Genomic DNA, 22,445 nt, shown 5'->3' with positions numbered 1-22,445 from the left:
ATTCCGTGAACTACGGTGGCCCTGAAAGAACAGGCGTGAACTTGAATGGCGTTGAGAAGGCCGAGAGGCCTGAGGCAGCTCCCGGACAGGTAACCCCAAGCGGTCGTTGAACTGAGCGACTGGAGAGACGTGTGTACAGCAGAGTGAGGGTCTGGTACCGGAGCTGGGGAGGCAGCAGTCTCCACAAAGTGAGGAGGGAAAGGCCCTGACCCTCCGCCTCTCCTCAGCGCTTCCAGTGCTCAATCTTTGGTGCATCTGTCGGTCTCAGAGACCCGGTGAGCTACCAAGCTGGAGATGCCTCCCGGAGGCTGCAAGATAGCATTGTCTTTGGAACCGCGATGCTGGCTCAAGGGCTTTCCTGAAAGGATAACGATCCTCTCTCTGGTCCACGGTTTCCTGTGAGTGAAGGTAACGGGAGAGTGGGAAACATGTAACATGGGCATATGAAGACGTGTTCATTAAATGCGTTAATTCATTTCGCTAGTACTTACTGGCCAAGCACTGTTCCAGTCTTTGGGGAGACAACAGAAAACAAGAGAAAGGCAATCACTTGTGTTTTCATTTCATCAAGGGAGATTAATACAAGATGATCAGGGACAGTCTATACTAAAAGCAAAATAAGAGGATCGAATTTGCGAGGACGTGATGGGTTGTTTTAGGTAGTCAAGAAGGGTCTTAGAGTGACATTTGAGCAGCAGTCTGAATGACAAAGAGCTAGCCATGTCGGTTGTAGGGGAAGAAATTTGCAGGTAGAGTGAATCAGAAGTACAAAGCTTTTGATGCTGGAATAAGCTTTTCTGTTTACAGGAACTGAAGAAAAAAATCCTTGTAGCTGAAGCAGAGAGTAAAGGGTAGGGGGAGAGCATTGATAAGATTAGAAGGTGTGGGACAGGCTGTGGATCTTGCAGCACCTTGTTTGCTTTGACAGTCTCTTATTTATGTTTGAAAAGACTACTGGCTCCTCAATAGAGAAGACTGGTGGGCCGCTGGATTACAGCAAATATGGTCAGCTGTTATAGTTGTCCAGGCAAGAAATGATGTCTCAGACTAAGGTCACCCAGTACATCAGACATTTGACTCCCACCAGTATCCTCAAAAGTAAAATACCTACTTGATTGTATATGAAGGAAGTATTATAATGTATCGACTACTTTTATGTAATTAGATATATTAGGATATTTTGTGGCAGGTGGGAATCATAACCACTTAAGTTTGTTCTCTCCTGTTTTCTTCTACACTGTCATTCATTTATTCAAGAATACTTGCTTAGTGCCTTCCATGTGAGTCATCTACGTGTTTATGTGGACAAACAGGGCTCAGTTCTGCCCAGAGAAGCTCATAATCAAGTGTGGAGGGAACCAAAGAACCAAAGTTGAGGAGAATGCAGTGAAACAGATACTGTGGTATTAACCTACGGATTATATGGCAGGACTGCCTGATCCTGACTTGCATATGTAAAAGGCTCTCTGAGGGTAATGGTTTCCAAGTTGAAGGTGGAGGGTGGAGGTTGAGTATGATTTAGTCAGAAAAAAATGGGTTACACACAGCCTGGGAGTCTCTTAAGTGCACAATTTCTAGGGACCTTAGAAAAAGCATAGAGCTTAGTTTGTGGTCTCAGAAGTGAGGAGACCCCAATAATTAGATCTCAGAGGACCTGGTAATGCCATGTTTAAAGGGCTTTGACTTTATCCCAAAGAAAGTAAACATTTTTTCAGAAGGCAGTGGATGTAAGGTGGGCCAGATACAACCACTTAGGAAAGAATCTGTTGCAATTGTCTAGGATAAAAGTGGTAAATGCAGCAATGACAGTGAGGCTGGAGGGAAGACGGATGGGGAAGGGTTGGAAGATGCCCAGGTTTCTAGCTTGGGTAACAAGGAAATATAGAAGTCATATTGAACTGAGGAGTGTAGGAGAAAAGCAAGTTTGAGGGAAGAGACAAAGAGTTGAATTTGCCAGGTGGAGGGTTCCAGAAGGTACTTGAGTACAGTCTTGTGACTTGGAGTGGTTCAACTTACCATAAGTATCTGTAGAAATTGTACTTCAAATTGTACTTTGGTCTTTTCCTAGACTGGCAATAATGCAGTCCAGTACTCTCTCAGTGGTGCGCAGTGGCAGTGAGCCACATCCCAGTCAGCCACAGGATCACCAGTGGAAACTACCAGTACTCTACAGCATACTGTATTTTTTTTGGATATTGCATTTTGTGGTTTTGTATCCCATCAAATCTACAAAATGCCAGTCTATGTCTATGCCTCCTATATCATCTGTATCCATGTAATCATTCTGGTTTTGTTTTTCACTTTCCATAAGGTATTCAATAAGTTATATGAGATATTCAATGCTTTATTATAAAATAGGCTTTATGTTAGGTCATTTTGCCCAACTATAGGCAAATGTAAGGGTCTGAGCATATTTAAGGAGGTTAGGCTAAAGTATGATGTCAGTAAGTTAAATGTATTAAATGCATTTTTAACTCATGATAGATTTATCAAGAATAATATCATTGTAAGTCAAGGAGCATCTATAGAAAGCTCAGAAAAAATATAGTTAAAGACATTGAAAGTCCACAAAATTGATAGAGAGGACTGAACACTTAGAGATCCCAACATATAGGAGACCAGAAGAGGAAGAGGATCCAGTAAGGGTGACTGAGTAGGACCTTCCAAAGAGGGAGTTCCACTACATAGTTATCCACATGAACATATGCTTATTTTTATTATAAGGAATTTTCCCCTTTGGCCAAGAATTCCAACAATGAAATTGTAAGTGGGAAAAATAGATTAGTAGGGAGAGGAGAGTAAAATGGTATACACACCGAGAGAAGGCACTTGAATGTTATAGATTAATGGTTAAATTAATATGCATATCTGGCGAGTGCCAAAGATTTCATTCTCTTGTTCTGTGTAAGGCTTTTCAGAAAATACAAATTTTTAGAACATCTTTTTATTAACCATTTGGTTGAAGTAGAAAACCTAAAAGTTGGGTTCAGTAAGAGCCAGGTTGCAAATCATGCAGGGAATTTTCATCATTTCTGGTTGTTTCTTGAAGCTAAAACCCTTTAGAAAGTGTAGTTATATAACTGCATATTCAAAAGAATAAATGCCAAACTCTGCAAGCAGTTCCAAAACAGAGATCTCAACAAGAGTCTAAAACAGTAATATGCCATTTAAAATGAGATAACTCTTCCTAAAACAAAATAAAAACACTTTGATGTATACCATATATTTTGGGGTGTAGAACTTCCAATTTTTTAAATCATTTTTAGTTTTAATCTCATTATACTTCTTATCAGTCATATTTCAAATCTCTAAATTTCCCTTTTTCCTTAAAATAGATAGGTGAAATATAGTTAGAAACTATTGTAATTTTAGGAATAATCAGAATAGCATTTGTAATTAAATGGTATTAAATTATAGTAAATTAGATGGTTTTAACTTTACCATGATGTTTTACTAATTTATTATAAAAGCAAAACAACTTCCCAGGAAATTTGAAAGGCATTTAGAAGACCTCACCTTTAATCCAACTATACTACCTTGTAGTTTTTTGTCTGTTTGTTGAGATAGCATCTTGCTGTGTGCCCAGGCCAACTTCAGACTTGGGATCTTTCTGCTTCAGTCTCCTGTGTAGCTGGCCTAAATATATTTTTGTAGTTTATTTTTGTCTTTATTATTTTACATAGCTGCAACAATACTTGTCTTCTAGACTTAATCTGTTCATTCTGTCTATAAAGTTAATCCTGAGAAGTTTCCTTACGGGGAACCTTGATCTCTACACCAGGCCTCCAATATTCTTCAGGTGATGGAATTTCACAGTAGCAAAAGAATCTAGGAATCATCTGATCCAGTGATTTTCACATTTTTTTAGCAGTAGTACTACAATGTATGTGTATGTGAATGTGTGTGTATGTGTGTGTGTGTGTGTGTATATATATATACTCACACACACATATATATATTCATGTCTTATTAGCAACAATGTTGCCATATTAGGCCCTATTAACAAACTGGACCAAACCAGAACAGAGTCACCTGTGTTAGATGCCAGTAATGTAAGAACTAAAAAACAGGAGATGCCCAGCAACAAATGAGAAGGGGCCCTGTGTGCTTGAGCTAGCAAAATAAGGATGCCCCCTCTTTTTTAACCTGATAAGGAAAATAACTTCGAAATGACCAATCCATTTTTTTGTTTTTCTCTCCTGCTCAGCTCATTGGAACACCTTCTCAATTCATGAATTATTAATTTGAAAGAAAAAACTATTGAGAAGGACATGCTGGTATATGCCTTTAATCCCAGCTACTGGGGAAGCTGAAGCAGTAGGATTGCAAGTTTGAGGCCAGCCTAGGCAACTTAGCAAAACCTTGTGTCAAAATTTAAAAAAGGACAGGGATTGTAGTTCAGTGGTAAAGCCCTTGTCAAGCTCCAGAACCACAAACAAAGAAAATGCCTAGTAGATCTTTAAACTAAATTTCTTGAAAAATTTTTTAATAGCTCATGTATTTATAAGTTCAGTTTTATAATATGTACTAATTATAAAATCAGGAAATTTCAAACTCCAAAAGAAGGAAAGAGAGGGAGAGAAAGAGGTATATAAATATGTAAATGGTTATGGAGAACATATTGTCTTATAGCTGTCACAGCACCCATGCAGCTCAATGTATTTGCTAAATACTGCTTCATCTGAAAGATGAATGTATATGAACTCTTGGTGAAGGACCTGATCACTGAGTTGTTTCCTGATTGTCAGCTCTTCCATATTTTTGGCCATTTGTTCTTCATCTAAAGTCCTGTTGGGCTGTGGATATAGTTCAATGGTAGAGCGCTTGCCCAGCAGGCTCAAACCTCTGGGTTCGATTACCCATAAAATCCTGTGATCAAGTTGCAAGTATTTTTTCAAGTGATTGAGAGATATTATTAAATGGCCTATTAAATTGTGCTATTAAATTTTCTAATTCTTAAATTAGAACTTTTCATTGATTTAAAAGCACTTTAGATAGTAGAGGTCTTGGAGTTTATTTTGTTTTGTTATGTTTGCATTGCTGCAGATCTAGTCAGGGACTGCACATATGCAGAGATTTGTTTGTTTCATTTGCAGGGTGCTGGGAATCAAACTCAGTCCTCTTATCTGTTAAGCAAGAACTCTACCACTGAGTTCCACACCCTGCCCTAGGTTACAGAGTATTTTTTTTAACAAGTTAACATTGATTAGGTTTTAATAGACATCATTTTTATTCACTTAGATAATATCAAATCGACAAGAGTTTGAAGCACTAATTTTACAACATATAAATGAAGTAACTCAGGAATAAATATTTCTGAAGTTTAATTCATAAAACTCTATTCAACCAGAATTGAGTTTATTCGTTGAGTAGAAAAAAATTATAATTTGTAAAATGCCCAAGTGCCGCAGTCTGGCTGGGCACAAAATAACCGAGCCACCACACAGCCTTTTAGGTTCAAACAGCAACTCTTTATTCCCGAACTCTTATCGGCACTCTACACACATTTTCTGGGAACACACACTCCCTCCACCAGGCTCTGTGCGCCAAGTCTCTCAGAACCCCTCTCAGAACTCTGGGAACTCCAGAGTAGCAGCAGGATCCGCCCTAATCCGGGAGCCGCCCTAATCCGGGAGCCGCCCTAATCCCGGAGCAGGGTCACCTTTCAACCATTCCCTCTGGCAAAAATGCCATGCGTCATTCTGACTAAACTCTAGCTCGAAACACCCAAGCTCCAATGCAGCAATTCTGATTTAATTGGTCTCTGGAGAGTCCAGGGTTCAAGGATGTTTCCTACTGTTCCAGTGATTTCAAAGGTCTAGAACCACCACCCGGGAGGCTACATCCTGGCCCTTAAGGCACTTGTTAGTTGAGAGAATAAGTAGTTTATGCTCTGATTGACAGTAAATTTCATTCTGGGACTATTGAGGGACCTGGTCTAATGAATTAGAGCTATCATAGACACATGCAGTACATTGACATCCCATTAGCTATCTGGTCAACTGTATCTGAAAGGAAGCAGGGATGGGGCTGGGTAGAGAAATTCTACTGTAGATCTTGGTACCATGGTCCCAGCATAAAGAGTACTGAAGGAAAGGAAGCTAACTCATACCTTTTGAGTTCCTTGGGGCGCTGACCTGGTAATTTCAGGGATTTTTTTTCTTCAAGGGTAATTTACTTTGCTCTTTACCACAATCGTTTTAAGATGTGACTTTAATGTGTACCTCTTATATTAAGCACACTGTCAGGTATACAGTAAAGACCGAATGAGCTCAGAACTCAATTCCTGTTATAGATACTACTATATACTGTGTTTATAAATGTTTTATTTGAAATTTTTATTGTAATTTAAAATTCAGAAGTTACAAATTACATGGTATTAGGGGCTGGGGATATAGTTCAATGGTACATTGTTCCCTCATGCAAAGAACCTGAGTTCAATCCCCAGTCAGTGGGTACCGGTAGACAAAAACACACTGGAGCATATTTTAATATTATTATAGCTGTATATGCTACTAAATTTCTCTTCAGGAATATGTTCCACAAATATAAGTGCCTCCTATACTAGAAAGTGGAGAAGTAATGAACTAAGCAGACTGCTCTTACTGAATTGTTAGCTAGCATGGGAAACATACAGATCATTGAACAAAAAATTAAAATACAATTGTGACATGTTCTATAAGGCACAACATCAGTACTGGGAGACTGAGAACATCAGAGGAGGGCGGGACTTCAGAGAAAGTCATAATTACGCTTAAAGCAAAAGGAGAAGTGGGTAGAAGGGCTTTTCCAGACATAAGGAACAGCACAGTATCAAGGTCCAGAGTCAGGAAAGAACCTTTCAAGGAGACTAAGGGAGTATTAGCATCCTCCTTGAGTTACGTAAGTGAAAACACTTATAACTTAGATGTATGCTACTTAAATATACCTTACGTGTGTACCTTCAGTGTATACTACTTCATTGAGGAAGCCTTTTTTTTTTTTTTTTTTTTTTTTAATAAACTGAAAACCAAATTGTCTGTAAAGAACTCAACAGTTCAGTAAAATCTGGGTAGTGTCATACAGACATTCACTAAATTCTCCCTGACACTGGTGGCAGATTTGGGGAGGATAGGAGGACTGCAGAGATTGAACAGAGCATGGACTGGTAAAAGTGACTGAGTATAGAAAACCTTTCAATGAAGGATTTCACTCTGAAGGACCACTTAAAACAAAACCAGATTATAGCAATTAAGAGTAGAAAAGTTGCATTTAAAAAAATATTGATACTCAGGAGGGTTTCCATTTTTAAAATACTTAGTACTTATTCAATTTGATATAAACCTAAGCAACTTAGCGTCTCATCAGAAAAAAATGGGTAGTTTGATCAGTGATTCTCAAAGTGTAGTCCCTGGTCCATTTCTTAGATCCTCCTGAGACCCACAAAATCAGAATCTCAGTGGGGGTGGGGGGGTACTCTCAGCCATCTGTGTCCTAACAAGCCTTCCAGGGAATTCCAGTGTTAAGAGTTTGATTGATTTAGACCTTCTCCAGGATTTCTTCTGACAATGAACTATGGTTGTTTTGTTTTGTTGGTGGGGATGTTCTTTTTGTTTTGTTTTGTTTTGTGATGCTGAGGAGTGAACCCAGTGCCTGGTGTGTGGTAGGCAAGCACTCTTTATCACTGATCTACACCCCCAGCCTAAAGCTCTGATTCTGATATCCAACATCAATTTGTGCTATGTTGGAGAAAAGTTAGCTTTTGGAGTGGTCAAATAATGGAGCTACTTGGGAAAGATACATGTGGATACTTTCTAATGATGTAGTTTATGTTAAATGCTACAATCCCTGTTATTCCATGCTCCTAAAAACAAAACTACTTCTTTATTTGTTTAAAACTAATACCAGCTGTTTATGAATTTATCCAGCAACTTTGTATTTGCTGATATCTGCATCTTCCCAGTTCAGGGTGATCTGTGTTGAGCCCAATCAGGGTTTCATGTGGTTCAGATGATTACAACTTTGCTTTTGCGCTGTTTCCCATCTTTTAGTTCATGTCCTCCTTTCCAGAGGCCCCAGATCTGTCAGTGCTTACTGAATTTCCTTATCAAGAATCTGGTAGCCATCCTACACACACACACACACAAAAGAATCCGGTGACCAATATTTTCTTCAACCCCCTATAAAAGAGGGAAAGAGGATTATCTTTCTCAAAATAAACCATGTTCATCTTTTTTTTTTTTTTTAATACCACACACAGAAATGCAAAGGAATCAGACAGATCCCAAGGTGGATATTTCAGGATTGGATTTCATTTAACCTTCCTAGCATCCTGTGAGCTGAGTACCATTATATGACCTTTGAACACAGAAGGAGACTGAGGTTTAGAAGATAATTTGCCCCTGTGATGACTTTGATTTAGTGAAGCCATTTGACTCTAAGGCTTTTATTGGGTATACTACTTTAACAAAAAAACCACGTAAGTTTCTGAGCCTTTTATCTATAACTGGATTGCCAGCTTTTATCTTCATACTTAAAAATTAAATAAAATTTTTGGCCATTATCAGAATCCAAGGACAAAAGTTTAATTGGAAGACAATTTATAAACACTTGAGTTTAATAAGAGTTCTGGGCTGGGGGTATAGCTCAGTGGTAGAGCACTTGCCTAGCATGTGCAAGGCCCTGGGTTTGGTCTCCTGAACTTTAAAAAAAACGTAATAATGATAACTAGGGAAATTGTTTAAAATACAAATTATTGGGCCTCATTGCAGAGCTACCACACCTAAAACCCCTTAGGTTGGGCCATGGAGTCTGTTTTTACAGCCTTTTAAGTGATACTGACAGGCCAAACTTTGAGCAGGATTGTTTTAAGAAGGGGTAGTGCTACACCCTCAGGCTAGGGCTAGTACTTGCCACTTGTCCCTGTCAGGCTTAAGGGTAAGGAGAAGTTCAGTTCCCAGTAGTTGAGAAAGTGTCCTTCCTTCTCTGCAGCCCCCCAAATCTCCTAATGGAGTCTATTTGGGCACTAAGAAGGGTGAAGAGTTAATCTAGCCAAGGGGAAGATACCCAGCACATGGTTTGCTGTTTGAAAGATGTCCCCTTCCCTTCTTTTGACAGCAGAGAGAGGTGCTCTTGAAGAGCCAAACCACACCCATTTTGGTTTTTTCTGGCATAGTTAATGTGATTTTGATTTTGATGGGGAAGGAAACCAGAATCCTGGAAGAAGCATTTGTTTGGAATGCTTCAACTTTTGCTTTAAATATCTTAATATCTAGATTAAGTAGCCTCTCAGATTTGATTAGATTTGAACCTATTGTTGAGCTATGCTAAAGCCCAGTATTGAATCTATTAGCATCTGTAGTAGCCAAGTCATATGTGAAAGTTTTTGACTTTTAGTAATATTGACTGTGAAAATAGATGTTTTTCAAATTTAAAGACTCCCAAAGTAGCAATTTCCCCATGTAGAAAGGATTAAATTACTAGCAGCTTATTCTTTGATAATTTTGAATTATCAAAGATGAGAGTATTTTCCAATGAATAGTCTTATATAGAAATATATTTAAGAAAACCTTTTTAACCTTTTTTTTAATACTGTTTCGATTTGGATTAAGACATTTTGAAATTCAAAATTCTAATGTGTTTTTTTAGAACAATGGATATTAATGAAATAATCTGTACATTAATGCTGGGAATCAAAAGACTGATGTATATAGCCAAAATAGTTGAATTTTTATTTAAACTTTTTCCTTTAAGATAATTATAAATTCACAAGTTGTTAAGAAATAATAACAGTACAGAGAGATATTATGTAGCCTTTACCTAGTTTCCTCCTATGGAGCTAACTTAGCACAATGTCACAGCCAGAAGTTTTTTTGTTTTTGTTTTTTTTTTTCCTTCTGTGCTGGGTATTGAACTTAGGTCCCCACACATGCTAAGCAAATGCTCTACCACTGAGCTATATTCCCAGCATAGTCAGGATCTTGTCATCAACGCCAATCTCATTCAGAGTTTACTTATATTCATTTGAATGTATACTTAGTTCTGTGTAATTTTATCATCTGTGTATTTTGTCATCTATGTAGGTTAGTCTGTCCCTATCAGTTCATTATCACAAGGATCCCTCTGTTATCCTCTATAACCCTACCCACTGAAGGAGAGGAGGCCTCCCTTGCAGCTGGCAGCCACTAATCTGTTCTTCACTCCTTATTTTATCATTCAAGAATAGAATTATGAACTACACAGCCTTCTGAGATTGACTTTTCCCCTTCAATCTAATTCCTTTGATGTTGCACGTATCTATAATTTTTCCCTTTTTGTTGCTGAAAGGTATTCCATGGTGTGGATGCATTCCAGTTTACTTACCCATTCACCAAGTGGAGGACATTGTGGTACAGATTTAGCTTTTTAAGAAACTGCCAAACTGTTTTCCAGAGTAGCTGTATCAGTTAATATTTTCACCAGTCATATAAGAGGGATCCAGTTTCTCTTATGTTCTTACCAGTATTTGGTGTCACTGATTTTTGTTCTAGCTATTTTGAGAATGGTCTTTCACTGTAGGTTTAATTTGCATTTTCCTAATGACTAATGAGTTTGACCATCTTTTCATGTGTTTATTTGCCACCTCTGTATCCTCTTTAGTGAAATATTTGTTCATAAGTCTTACCCATCTGAGAGTTCTTTATATATATTAGGTATTTGCTCTTTGTCAGATACTTGGTTTGCATATATTTTCTCTGTTTATATCTTGCCTTTCATCCTCTTAATATGATATTTCACAGTGCAAATTATTTTAACTTTGTCAAAGTCCTGTTTACCAATTTTTACTTTTATGAATTGTGCTTTTAGAGTCAAGGATTTACTTAACCCTAAATCCCAAGGATTTTGTTCAGTTTTTTCCTAAAAGGCTAAGTTTAAGTTTTGCATCTATTTTGAGTTAATTTAGTAGAAAATTAAAATTATTTTAATTGTAGTACAATCGCAGTCTCAGTCACTTAGATTCATAGTACCTGTAAGCTGTTGATGACCTGATGTCGACGTGGGATCATTGCAACTTTTCTTGAGGACCTGATGGGTTTGTTGTAGCTACTAAAACTTAATATAAAAATTGAATCAATCAAGCCTTTGGCTGCTGAATATTTCTTTAAAAAAAATAAATCTTGGTTTGCATTGGTAAATTGCATAGTAATGAACCTTGAAAATGATTGAGGATTGGTATTCTGTTTTATGGTATGCCCGGTAGAATGGAAGGTCAAAGATTAGGCTGTATGAGTTACTACTTACTCTTAGGAAGTTTATTCACCTGTCATTCTGGGCTTTGTGGCAGCAGAGGAAATTTGAAGAACCGCACTTGCCTTCTAACTTGTCTTGGTACCTTCCTAGGCAGCCAGGAGTGGGAGTCTACTCTTCCCTGTCAAGAGGCATGTTCTGTAGATACCAAGAGATGGCACTGCTTATTCACTTGTCCTGATTTGACCCCTCTAGTTATTTACTCCCTTTCCAGGCTAGACAGGCCTCTCTTGTTTACTATGTATGAACAGTTTCAAAGCCTCACAGCATCCAGAGTGGCCTGCTGCTTTGTTCTCATTTCTTACAAGCTTGATGTCTGAAGGGTACGCCTTCTTCCAGGCCAGCATGGTAATGCAGCTTGCCATGTGCCAACCTCAGAGCAGGCACTTCTGGAAAAAAAGTTGGTTTATCCCCCTAGTTTGCTTTTTCAATTTTCATCCTTTCATTTAACACTACAATTGTTTTAAAAAGAAAAACTACAGTTTTCAATTTTCAACAGGCTACCCACATTTATTTCAGTGCAGATTTATTTGGTCTCTCATAAATATTTTAAGAAACAGTGTAATTAAGAAAGGTTTATGTTTGATTTGGTCCCAACAGAAGCAACCTAGCAACTGGTCCTCATTCATTTGTCATCTGCCTGGCCATTAGTCTTTTGTGACCCCATCATTTCTCTTATGTTTACAAAGAGTCCATTTGAGTCTGGGTTGTTTGTTTTTTGTGGTTCTGGGAATTGAACGTAGGGGTATTTTACCACTGAGCTACATCGATACTCCTTTTTATTTTTTATTTTGAGATAATGCCTCACTAAGTTACTGAGGGTCTCACTAAATTGCTGAGACTGACCTCAAACTTGCTACTATACCTGGCTTAAATCTGTATTTTTAGTTTAAAGTTTACAACTTTTCAGCTTGATTTCTTTCTCATAGCACAGGGTCCTACCATGACAGAAAGCACGTTATTTTCTCTCTGAAATATTTATTTATTGATGCTCACTTTCGTTTGTATGCTGTAAAGATTGCACTGTACAAATTTGTCCTTTATGCCCATAGAAATGATCAAATAGCAAATTCATTTTCCTTTATGGTAAAATTTAAGAATTTTTGACCCATAGAAATATCATTGGAAGTATTTTATTGATATAGGATTGAAATAAAAATAGTTTCATTTGTTGCTAAAATTTTTAATGAGTTGAGCATATATTATTGACTGAAGCCTAAAAGATTCTATTTTAAAGTGTCAGTAGTTTTATTGAGAAGAAATGTTATTGTTAAAACTAAAAAAATAAAGAAAAATAAGTATGATAAAATTTGAAGTAGAATATGAAAACCAATTTCTGATATATAACTGACAACAGCCGAGGTGATGATTTTATTTAGGCTATCACAATAGGGAGAATGTTCTTCAGTGGGAAACCTCTCAAGGAGGAGGAAGAGATTTTTATAGTACAAAGAAAGCGGTGTACCACTCAACACCTATAGTTCCAACTACTTGAGTCTCAGGCAGGAGGATCTAAAGTTAATGGCCAGCCTTGGCGACTTAGAGAGACCCTCACCTTAAGAAAAATAAAAACTAAGGAGTCATGAGGGGAGGATAGAGGTAGGTTCTACCTGGGAATAAGGACAGGGGCCAATCCTTCCTGGTTGGCTTCTTCCTGGAATACAAAGGGGCACAGTGCTCTTAACTATAGCTGCTTTCTGGGAGCACAGTGGTCTGATAAAATTTAATGCTATCAGATGGAAAAAGATTATCATTAGATATATTAATCAATCATCTTGAATGTATATTGCAGCTTGAAAGTAGGAGTCAGAGAAAACTTACTAAAGCTTTGTTCATAATTTTAAAATCTATAGGTTTCTTGTATTTATCTCTGTATTAGAGGTCTGAAACAGGACAGCTTTGTCTGGTGGGGTGGCCAATAGTTGAAATTTCTTAGAAGCTAAATAGGGGGAAGAAGCCAGTGTAAAGAGGTGGAAGACCACAGCTAGGTTGGTGGGCCACACTGTAGAAGTGAGGTCCAATGTAACTGGTCATCTTCAAAGTCTCTTCCGGAGAAGGAGGTTAAAGATGGGTCCAGCATTTATGCACAGGTCAAGATGGAGAAGAAAAGGTTTTGTTAAAAGGTAAGGTTTAAGAGGACAAAATCATGACCCATATAAAATGAACAATTATTACATATTTTACTAAACTCTTTAGTTCATGAGGGAATCAGGCAGATGTCACAGCCCATTTCAGGGAGAAGTAAGAGAACCATGAGTTAATATGGAGTAAAGGAATATTAAAATGTTTACAGGTAGAAGCAAAACCAATTATTTGCTTGTCTATGGATAAGAATTACTTGCATTTGTATCAATTATCTACAGTTAAGAGATGCAAAATAGCTCAAAGGCAATGAAAGGGTCAGAGCCCCCATAGGATCAGGTCATTCCCAGAGGCACCAGTATTCCATTAGAAGGATATTCAGTAAATCTTTGCTTATGCCAAAGTCTTTATTCTACATGCTTCCTCTGATATTGACCCATCAGTCAATGGCCCATATTCTGTGCCTTAAAAGTCCTTTCTGACCTTAAATGTCCATTTCCTTCCTCTTCCTGGTCTTCATCATGTCCGGGAAGTCCTAGACAACTGGAATGTCTAAATTTACATCTAGCCACAAATACAGTTTGCTCATGTTTGGATTATTTTCGCTTCATATTTTGTCTTTTTCTTGAGACATTTGAAAAATTTTTTTAAATAGGTGATAATTAAGACTCTTGCCATTATCTTATGTTCTAAATTGGAACTTAATGAACAATAGCTATAATATCGTTTGGCCATATAGCAATCTAACCTCACATTTTCATCTATAAATTGGAGGTTAAGTTTAATGAATTTTAATTACCCCAATGAACTGGGGCGATTTTGCCCCTAAGGGACATTTGACAATGTCTATAGACATTTTTGGTTGTCAGAATCTAGTGGATGAGGCTGGGAGTGCTTTGGAATGTAGGGGTAGAAGTTGGGAATGTTGCCTAACATCCTACAGAGCCCAAGACAGCTCTTGACTACAGAGTAATCTAGCTACAAATGTAAACAGCACTGAGCCCTGGCAACCCAATGAGCAGTGTTAGAAGAAAGTTGATGTTTTTGTTGTGATAAAATCACCCTTAATTTTTTGCCCTTAAGTCTATATAGAAAGCATACATTTTACTGTTATAGTCTTTTTGGGGGGTGGGGGCGTGCCAGGGATTGAACTCAGGGGCACTCAGCCACTGAGCCCATATCCCAGCCCTATTTTGTATTTTATTTAGAGACAGGGTCTCACTGAGTTTCTTAGCACCTTGCTTTTGCTGAGGCTGGCTCTGAATTTGTGATCCCCCTGCCTCAGCCTCCGGAGCAGCTGGGATTACAGGTTTGTGCGACCATTCCTGGCTCATTATTATAATCTTAAAGTGATGTTCTTATTATGAATTTCCATATTAGAAATTCAGCAACCAATATTACCCTTACTTGAGACTTTGTGGTTAAGTGGAAACAATAGTTGTCTTTCTTTTGTAATATGAATATTACACTCGTTATTAAAATTACTTCTTCTATTTTAGGCTTTACTGAAGAAGCATTATAGAGATTCATCACATTTCTAAGATATCAGTATTTACAAATTGGAGTTATCAGCCATCTTAAAGATTGATGTTGGATATCAAAATGAAAACCTTCTGTGAAGTTTTAGAACAGTTATACAAAAAAGTACTTTCTGGAACCATACTTGAAGATGACAGCCATGATTATGTCTTTTACCTCAACCCAGCACTTTCAAACCAAGATTGCTCAGCAGCCAGTTCCTTAGAATGGCTGAACACCGATGCTGTGCCGGGCCAGCATCAGCTGCCCTCCATCAGGGTGTCTACCATTCCTGAAGCACCTGTTTGTGTGAAGAGACACTCTCAGATGAGCGATGCCCAAGAGATGATGCTCCTTCAGTTAACTGTGATCAAAGTGATGGTAACCAGGATATTGTCTGTTGAAACTGAGATCCATGCAAAAGAGAAATACAGAGATGTAATTAAAATTCTTTTGCAATCAAATGAAATTGATTCTAAATTGGTAAGCCAATTTTTATCGATTTTGAAGACCTAAGTATTTAAAATAAATGTTTTAAGAACATTCAGTAGTAATGATTACATGTATTTGTTTGGTTGTAGATCTGCATGTTCCAAAATTCAGACAAATTGTTGTCTCACATGGCCGCAAAGTGCCTTGCGTTGCTTCTGTATTTCCAGTTGAGAGAAAAGGTAAGCTAAGTGATCAAAGTATGTTATTATTTCTCTTCTAATATTTTCAAAGTTGTTCTTTGACACTTGATTTTACACCTTCAGGTATTTGCATTAATCAAGGATTTGCTTACGTAATAATGTGAAGTCCACAAAAATCTAAGAATCTAATAATACAATGGTGGCTTACATCAAGAATTAAAGTCTTAAATACATTATAAATTATAATAAATCAGATTCTTAACCTTAAAAGGTGGGTTTCACATCAGAGGCCATAACTTTCTTCACATTCTTAAGAAAGTAGGTTAGACCCCTCTCCACAAGAAAGGTTTAGGCACTTCTGTTTGAGACTAAGCCTGTTTTCAGTGGCTAATATAAGTTAATTTTCAGAATGGTCCTCAGCATAATGGAAAAAATATATCGATACATTTAGAATCAGGTTATCCTCTTATCTGTGAATTAGTTAATAAGCAATTCTAAGCATCTACTGACTTCTTTCAGCTATAAATGATTTGTTTCCTTCTTAAAATAACATTTTTTCTGATTATAAAAAGATGTTATTGGTAGTAGGAAATTTGAAAAATGTGACAAAGTATAAAGAACAAAATAAAAGCTACACATCATTTTACCACCTAGAGATAAGACTGCTAATATTGGCATGTTTCCTTTATTTCTCTGATATATTGATTTTCTTCACTTAAAGAATATTGGGATGTTTTACTTCCTTCTTGTTTAACCAAATGTTATCATGGTTTTTTTTAGGCAAACAAGTAAACAATGTTGTATATAGTTGTGTTGTGAATAATAGGTAATTTATGATTTTAAAGAAAGTACTAAATCATAAGATTTTTTTATTTCTTCCTTATAGATAATGTTAAGTAATTCATGGATTGCTTTTTGCCAAAAAAATCTTTCTGGATATTCTGAGAGTGATGAAGCAATACATTGTCTCTGGACTCTTACAGCGGTAATGAAAGAAATCTTTAAAGATACGTGTTCAGAAAAAGCAGGTACACATTACATTGTCCCATAAATAGTCATCATCTAACTTCCAGGAACATTATATTTATAATCAAGAAAAAAAAAACTTACTTATGATCTGTTTGAAGTATAAAAAACAAACAAAAAAATCTTTCCATATTTTGTGTGTATGCCTGCATGTGTGTGCACATGCCATGGGGTTCAAATCTAGGGCCTCCTACACATTAGGCAAATACTCTACCACTGAGCTACATTCCCAGCCCAAGGATAACTTTTTTAAAAAGAAAAAAAGTTACAAGGAAAAAAATAAAGCTTTTACTTATTATCTGCTGCTATTGGTGTTTGTAAAGTGAATGTTAACCATGGTTAATAACTGTTAATCTCTGTATTCTCATTTGTTCATACTCTAGGTAAATATTCCAAACCTATCTTTTCTCTTATGAAGTGATATTCATAAAAATTGAATTATAAAATTGCATTTTAAAAAGCTTTGTTTTCCCTATTGTGTATAATTACTGTTTTTATAATTGCAGAAATTTTAAAGCAGTTCCTGACTCCTTTTGATACTACTCTTGAAGTGTTCTATGATTCCTTATTCGTTCAGCATTTTAAAAACTGTCAGAAACTTTCTAGAATAATAAACAGCTTGGTATGTTTCCTGGAATTGCTCGAACTTCTCATAGCCTCCAGAATCTACCTGAAGTTACATTGCAAGAGCCAAAGGATTTTATTTTTGAAACCTTCTTGTGTGCTAGATGTTCTTACCTGGCCTATTCAGGCTTTTGTCAAAAGAAAGTTGATCATTTTCATCAAAAAGTGCCTTCTCTATAAAGTGGGCGAAGACCTCTGTCGTGGCTCTGTTCCTGCCATGATATCGCCAGATCATCACTTAGACACAGACATGTTGGCTTTAGCTAATGCTGTTTTGCAAGCTGTGCATCTTGGGTTGTTGAAGACATTGTCTGTTCATAGAAAACCTTCCTGCTTTGGAGGTGATGAAGTTCAGCCTGGATGTGCATATCTCTGTGGTCCAGATCATGTGATCCTTAGAGCAGCAAGTTTAATTACAATGAAATCCTTAGAAATCAAATTTCAAAGTGATACCTCAACAAATGAAATGAAAGGTAATTCTCCAAACCCCTTTTTTGTGCAAACTAATGTATAATTATTTACTTCAGTAAAATAATTCTGAATTATCAAATCTCAGGACTAGTATGAATTCCATTAATTTAAGATTTTTCCCCCAAAAGAAATAACCTTAAGGAACATGCCAGCTTTTTGTGGGCTAACTGAATGTGTATAGCATAATAAATGACTTCAGCCAAAAATAATTACTCTCAAGTCATCTCATAATAAATGATAGAAGTCAACTCATATTCAAATATTTGTATTTTATCTATATTATCATTCATGAATGTAGTATTATCTACTTATGTGGATTGCTGATAATTAGAAATCAAATTAAAACTAAAGTATGAGAAGTTATATTGATGAAGAAATTGTTGCATATAATTTCCAAGATGATAAATCAAGTGTTCAAAGAAAGCCTTGTAAAGTATGATTTTCAGTGTAGGTGTTGGAGAATACATGTCCTCTATTTCATTTGAGAAAAATGAACAGTAAATGTCTACCAAACAGCCTACTGTGAAAAGCATAAATTGTAAGCAGTGACTTTCCTGGACTGCTTTGGATATCATTGAGCTTTTAATAACTACTTATTAGTTATAATTTTTGTAGTTACAATTTGGAACACTAGGTGGCATCTATTGTATAATTCATAATTTAAAAATTCCATAAGCCTTTTTGATATTTTTGGCTTAATATTAAGCAGAACTTTCTTTACATGCTTCCATAAACAAACAAAAAAATATTTTCTGTTATTTTGAAGGAAAAACTTGCTTGGTTGTATTGTCTCTAGTAAAAAGCAGCTTTGGTATCCAGTGAAAAGACCTTTTTTCATCATTTATGTATATGCTTTTATCAAGAGATCATCATGTAATTTTTTTCTCAGCTGTATTGTAATTACTTATTTGTCACTTGTGCCAAATAGACATATAGCCATTTTTAAATGCATGCTTACATTTTAAATGCATGCTAACATTTTAAATGCATCTTTCTAAATCACTTTTTTTCTCTGAGCCTCAGTTTCCTCATTTATAAAATAGAAATACTCCCTAATTTATATAACTTTAGAAGGTGTGAATTATGATCTAGCATTTTAAGGTACTTTATTAGAAATTTGTATATAGGCAAGGTATTATTAATGTATTCATAAACTATTGCCTACACTTTGAAACTTGCATTTTTTGAAGTTGATTTACACAGGTTCATGTCTGAGTTACTGACCTTCTTAAAGCCTCACCTTCAGCCCTCACTGCAACTACATAATCCATGTGAATGGCTGTCCAGGGTATTCATAGAACAAGACGATGACATGCTGGAGGCTGCCAAGGCATCAATGGGCATTTACCTAAAGTTGACCAGGTTAGTGAGTTTAAAGTAATTATTCAACTACCCGCAAGCCAAAAGGCAGGAAACATTTCAGAAAATATACTGAGTGTATTATTTACCTTCCATCAATTGGGTGGTGGATCTTGTGGTTTCCTCCTAAGTTCCAATTCCTTTCTTTAATCTTGCCTTACACACAAACAAGATTACATTTGTATTATTATGATAACTTGGCAGACTGGGCAGGGGATGTAGAACTAGGCTGGAATCCGAAAACCTGGGATCCTATATAGTCTGCACGTCTGCTTTACCTGTGTAGTTAGGGGTAAGCTAATTCACTTCTGTGAATCACATTTGATGGGTATGATCATTATTCACCTCTGAGACTTACATTTCTGTATAAAACTTCTGTAAGATATTTTTTTCCTTTATAAAAATAAGTACTGACTTATAAAAAATCAAAGGAACAGTTCTATATTTTCACTGTAATCTACAGCCACATTTTAACTTATACCTTCTTCAGGCAAGTATGTAAAATTAATTTTGAAGTTTTGTTACTGGTGACATTTCATACTGACTCTGTTTCTACTTTATTAAAACAGCTGCACTTAACAGCAATATTTTCTTGTGGCAAATATCTATAATTGCTTATGAAATTAATAACTGATGACCTTTTCCACCATTTCTGCTCTGCTTTATTAAAACCCTAAAGTATTTGCTTTATTTCCATTTCTTTCTTGGCCTGGGAGAAAGGGATTTCTCACTAATGATCAGCGGTACAGCGTTGTGCTGCCAGTACTTGCTGTGTTATGACACTGCTGGCAGTGGCTGCTTTCAGACCAAGTGTTTGAGGCCAATTTTCAAAAGGTTCTAATCAAGAACACAAAATTCCTGCATGTGATTTGAATTAGGCTCAAAAATGGTAAAATAAAAATTCATACTGAAAATGCACAGGCCTATAAGAGCATATCTTAATTGTATTCAAAGTTGACTTCTTAAGAAAGAGGAAGCCTCTGAATTAAATTTGCTTTATATGTGAATTTCTCTGTTCATTTCAGTTCAGTTTCCCGAATGGCAAATACTTATGGCATACATACTTTCAAAAAATATGTAGTTATATTAAAGATTTTTTTGGTGGTAAATGATGGAAATCAACTCAAACTGATTTAAACAAACAAAGGATTTATTGGCTCACTATGAGGAGTTCTTAAGGGATTTAGTTGGCATCAAGGATTTAAATTGTCATCAGTTACTTCTCCTTTTTGGTATCTCACAATTCTGAATTAATTTTAGGCATTTGCCATTTGTAAAAGAGATGTATCTTCCCATATAATCCAGCTGCACTTTTGAAGTTGCTAAAAAGTACAGAGGCACTGTGTAATAAAAGTGTGAGCTCTTTGTGAAACAGTGGCATTTGACTTCATGAATTGGTTTTCCTCAATATAAATTGTGTCTCAATGATATAGTAGTTAAAAACAAAAACAAAACAAAAAAAAAAAAAAAACCTCCATTAAAGGGTTTTCTAAATGAAGTCTTTCTTTTTGAATATTCTCCAAAGCAAGAATATTTTATGAGCTACTAGCAGCTCATCAGGCTTACCTCAGTCTTAGAATTATCACCTTTCATATCTCAAGTAAAATTCCCAGCAGAGATCTGAATAGCTCACTTGAGTCCCATATACAGAACCAATCACTGTGGCCAGCAAGGAGCATGAGTGCACTGATGGGTCAGTCTGGGTTACTTGCCCACCTCTGCTGAGGTTTAGGTTCCACCTCTACCTTACCACATAGAATTGGTTGCCCAAAAGAATGAAGGGTTCTGATGTCAGGATAAAGGATGGCAGGACTTCTGTTAGGCAGACAAAAAGTGGAAATGCCTAAGACAGTGGACTTTGTTTTATTAAGTCAAATTCTCTTAGAGTTTGTGGGGAAAAGGATTGGTTTTGAACTTTTTTCTTTTAAAGTTATGGGTAGATTAAAAAGTAAGGTGACAGGTGAATATGTGGCATGTGAATTAAATCTGTCAAAACTGTTATGTTTATGAAAAGTCATTAATCCGAGTTCACCATTACCTTCATTTTCAGAGAATGTGAGGCTACGAAAAGGTTGACCCAAGAAAAGGAAATGTGGATCCGTCACACCCATGAAAATGGTTATAATCCTCACTGTATTTTCTTATTCTTCCTAAAAAATATAGGATTTGATTCTACAGTTCTTCTTGACTTTTTGATTTCATCAGAAACCTGTTTTCTTGAATATTTTGTTAGGTATTTAAAATTACTGCAAAAAGACTGGGATAATTTTTTCACTATCTGTGAGTTCTTTGATGCATCTGAATCTCAATATGGCATAAATATTTGTGGTTGTGTCTCCTCACTAGTCCAAGACAGAAGCACCAACTCCATACTGCCTCATCATTTGACTGCTCCTAATAGTCACAAAAAGGGACACGCTTGGGTCACCAGGGCTTCTGGTGATTCTTCTGAACCACTGAACCAGGTTGTGATATCCAAGGAAACCCATACCATGGGGGATCATAGTCTGTCTTCCCCCCAGGCGTCTCACAGTCTGGTAGATTATGAAGACTCTGATGATTCTGAAGCAGAATCCACAGACCAGTGTTTAGTAAAAAGTGAACAAACATCTTTACACCAAGAAGCAATTAAGAAAATTCAGGACCCAGCTGCGTTAAGCAGGGATAAAAAGGAATTTAACCATGAGCCTCAATCATGGCCTCTGATTGCAAAGGAATCTACTACTTCCTTCATTGATTGTGAAGCAGCCCCAAATAACACTGTCTCCGAAGCAAGAATATTTTATAGAATAATAAAATGCTTCAAAGAGCTACAAGATGCCATTTGCCGTTTGCAAAAGAGAAATCTCTTCCCATATAATCCAGCTGCACTTTTGAAGTTGCTAAAAGGTACAGAGGCACTCTGTAGTAAAAGTGTGAGCCCTTTGTGAAACAGTAGCATTTGACTTCATTAATTGGTTTTCCTCAATATAAATTGTGTCTCCATGATATAACAGTTAAAAACAAAACAAAACTCCACCAAAGCGTTTTCTAAATGAAGTCTTTCTTTTTGCCTATTGGAAGCAGCCTAGTGCCTGAAAAGATGCATCAAATGCCATATCACTTGATATAATTGTATGCCTCTTGAAATTGATGGCGATTCAAGCACATACAATTTGGGACAGTTAATTGTATTAGTTTCCTAGGGCTGCCATAACAAATTACTACCTACTTAACAACTTAAAACCACCAAAATGTATTCTCTCAAGTTCTGAGGGCAGTAAGTCCAAAGTAAGGTGTCATCATGGTCGTGCTTTCCCTCAAAGCTCTGGAGAAGAAACCTTCCCTGCTTCTGGTATTGCCAGCTGTCTTTGAGGTCTGTTGCTTTGTACCTGCGTTACTCTAGTCTCTTGCTCGTGGCATGGCATGTGTGTCCATGTCCATTTTCCCTCTTATAAGGGCAACAGTCATTGGATTAGGCCTCATTCT

At 36.6% G+C, this 22,445-nt stretch overlaps 1 protein-coding gene across 2 annotated transcripts; it reads left to right on the top strand.

The window, feature by feature from the left end:
- The first annotated feature begins 27 nt into the window (after nucleotides 1-27).
- On the top strand, nucleotides 28-22,165 carry Lins1 (lines homolog 1). Of its 2 annotated transcripts, none has more exons than XM_026394739.1 (7): nucleotides 28-398; nucleotides 14,847-15,348; nucleotides 15,447-15,536; nucleotides 16,384-16,525; nucleotides 17,030-17,620; nucleotides 18,809-18,980; nucleotides 21,028-22,165. In XM_026394739.1, exons 2-7 carry the CDS (start codon nucleotides 14,935-14,937, stop codon nucleotides 21,905-21,907), a joined length of 2,289 nt encoding a protein of 762 aa, XP_026250524.1. In that variant the 5' UTR covers nucleotides 28-398; nucleotides 14,847-14,934; the 3' UTR covers nucleotides 21,908-22,165. The 2 variants fall into 2 exon arrangements, with proteins under 2 accessions (XP_026250524.1, XP_026250523.1); XM_026394738.1 differs by having other exon boundaries at nucleotides 28-408.
- The last annotated feature ends 280 nt before the right edge of the window (nucleotides 22,166-22,445 follow it).

This window comes from Urocitellus parryii, chromosome 6 (genome assembly GCF_045843805.1).
Source record: "Urocitellus parryii isolate mUroPar1 chromosome 6, mUroPar1.hap1, whole genome shotgun sequence".
Classification (NCBI taxonomy): Eukaryota; Metazoa; Chordata; class Mammalia; order Rodentia; family Sciuridae; genus Urocitellus; species Urocitellus parryii.
Note: the sequence above shows the minus strand (reverse complement) of the source record. Positions and strands in the feature narration are given on the sequence as shown.

Coding starts and splice junctions, on each gene's coding strand:
- Lins1 (XM_026394739.1), top strand. CDS start 14,935: ATGTTGGATATCAAAATGAAAACCTTCTGTGAAGTTTTAGAACAGTTA. Junction 16,526..17,029: donor TACGTGTTCAGAAAAAGCAG/GTACACATTACA, acceptor TTATAATTGCAG/AAATTTTAAAGCAGTTCCTG. Junction 18,981..21,027: donor ATTTACCTAAAGTTGACCAG/GTTAGTGAGTTT, acceptor CTTCATTTTCAG/AGAATGTGAGGCTACGAAAA.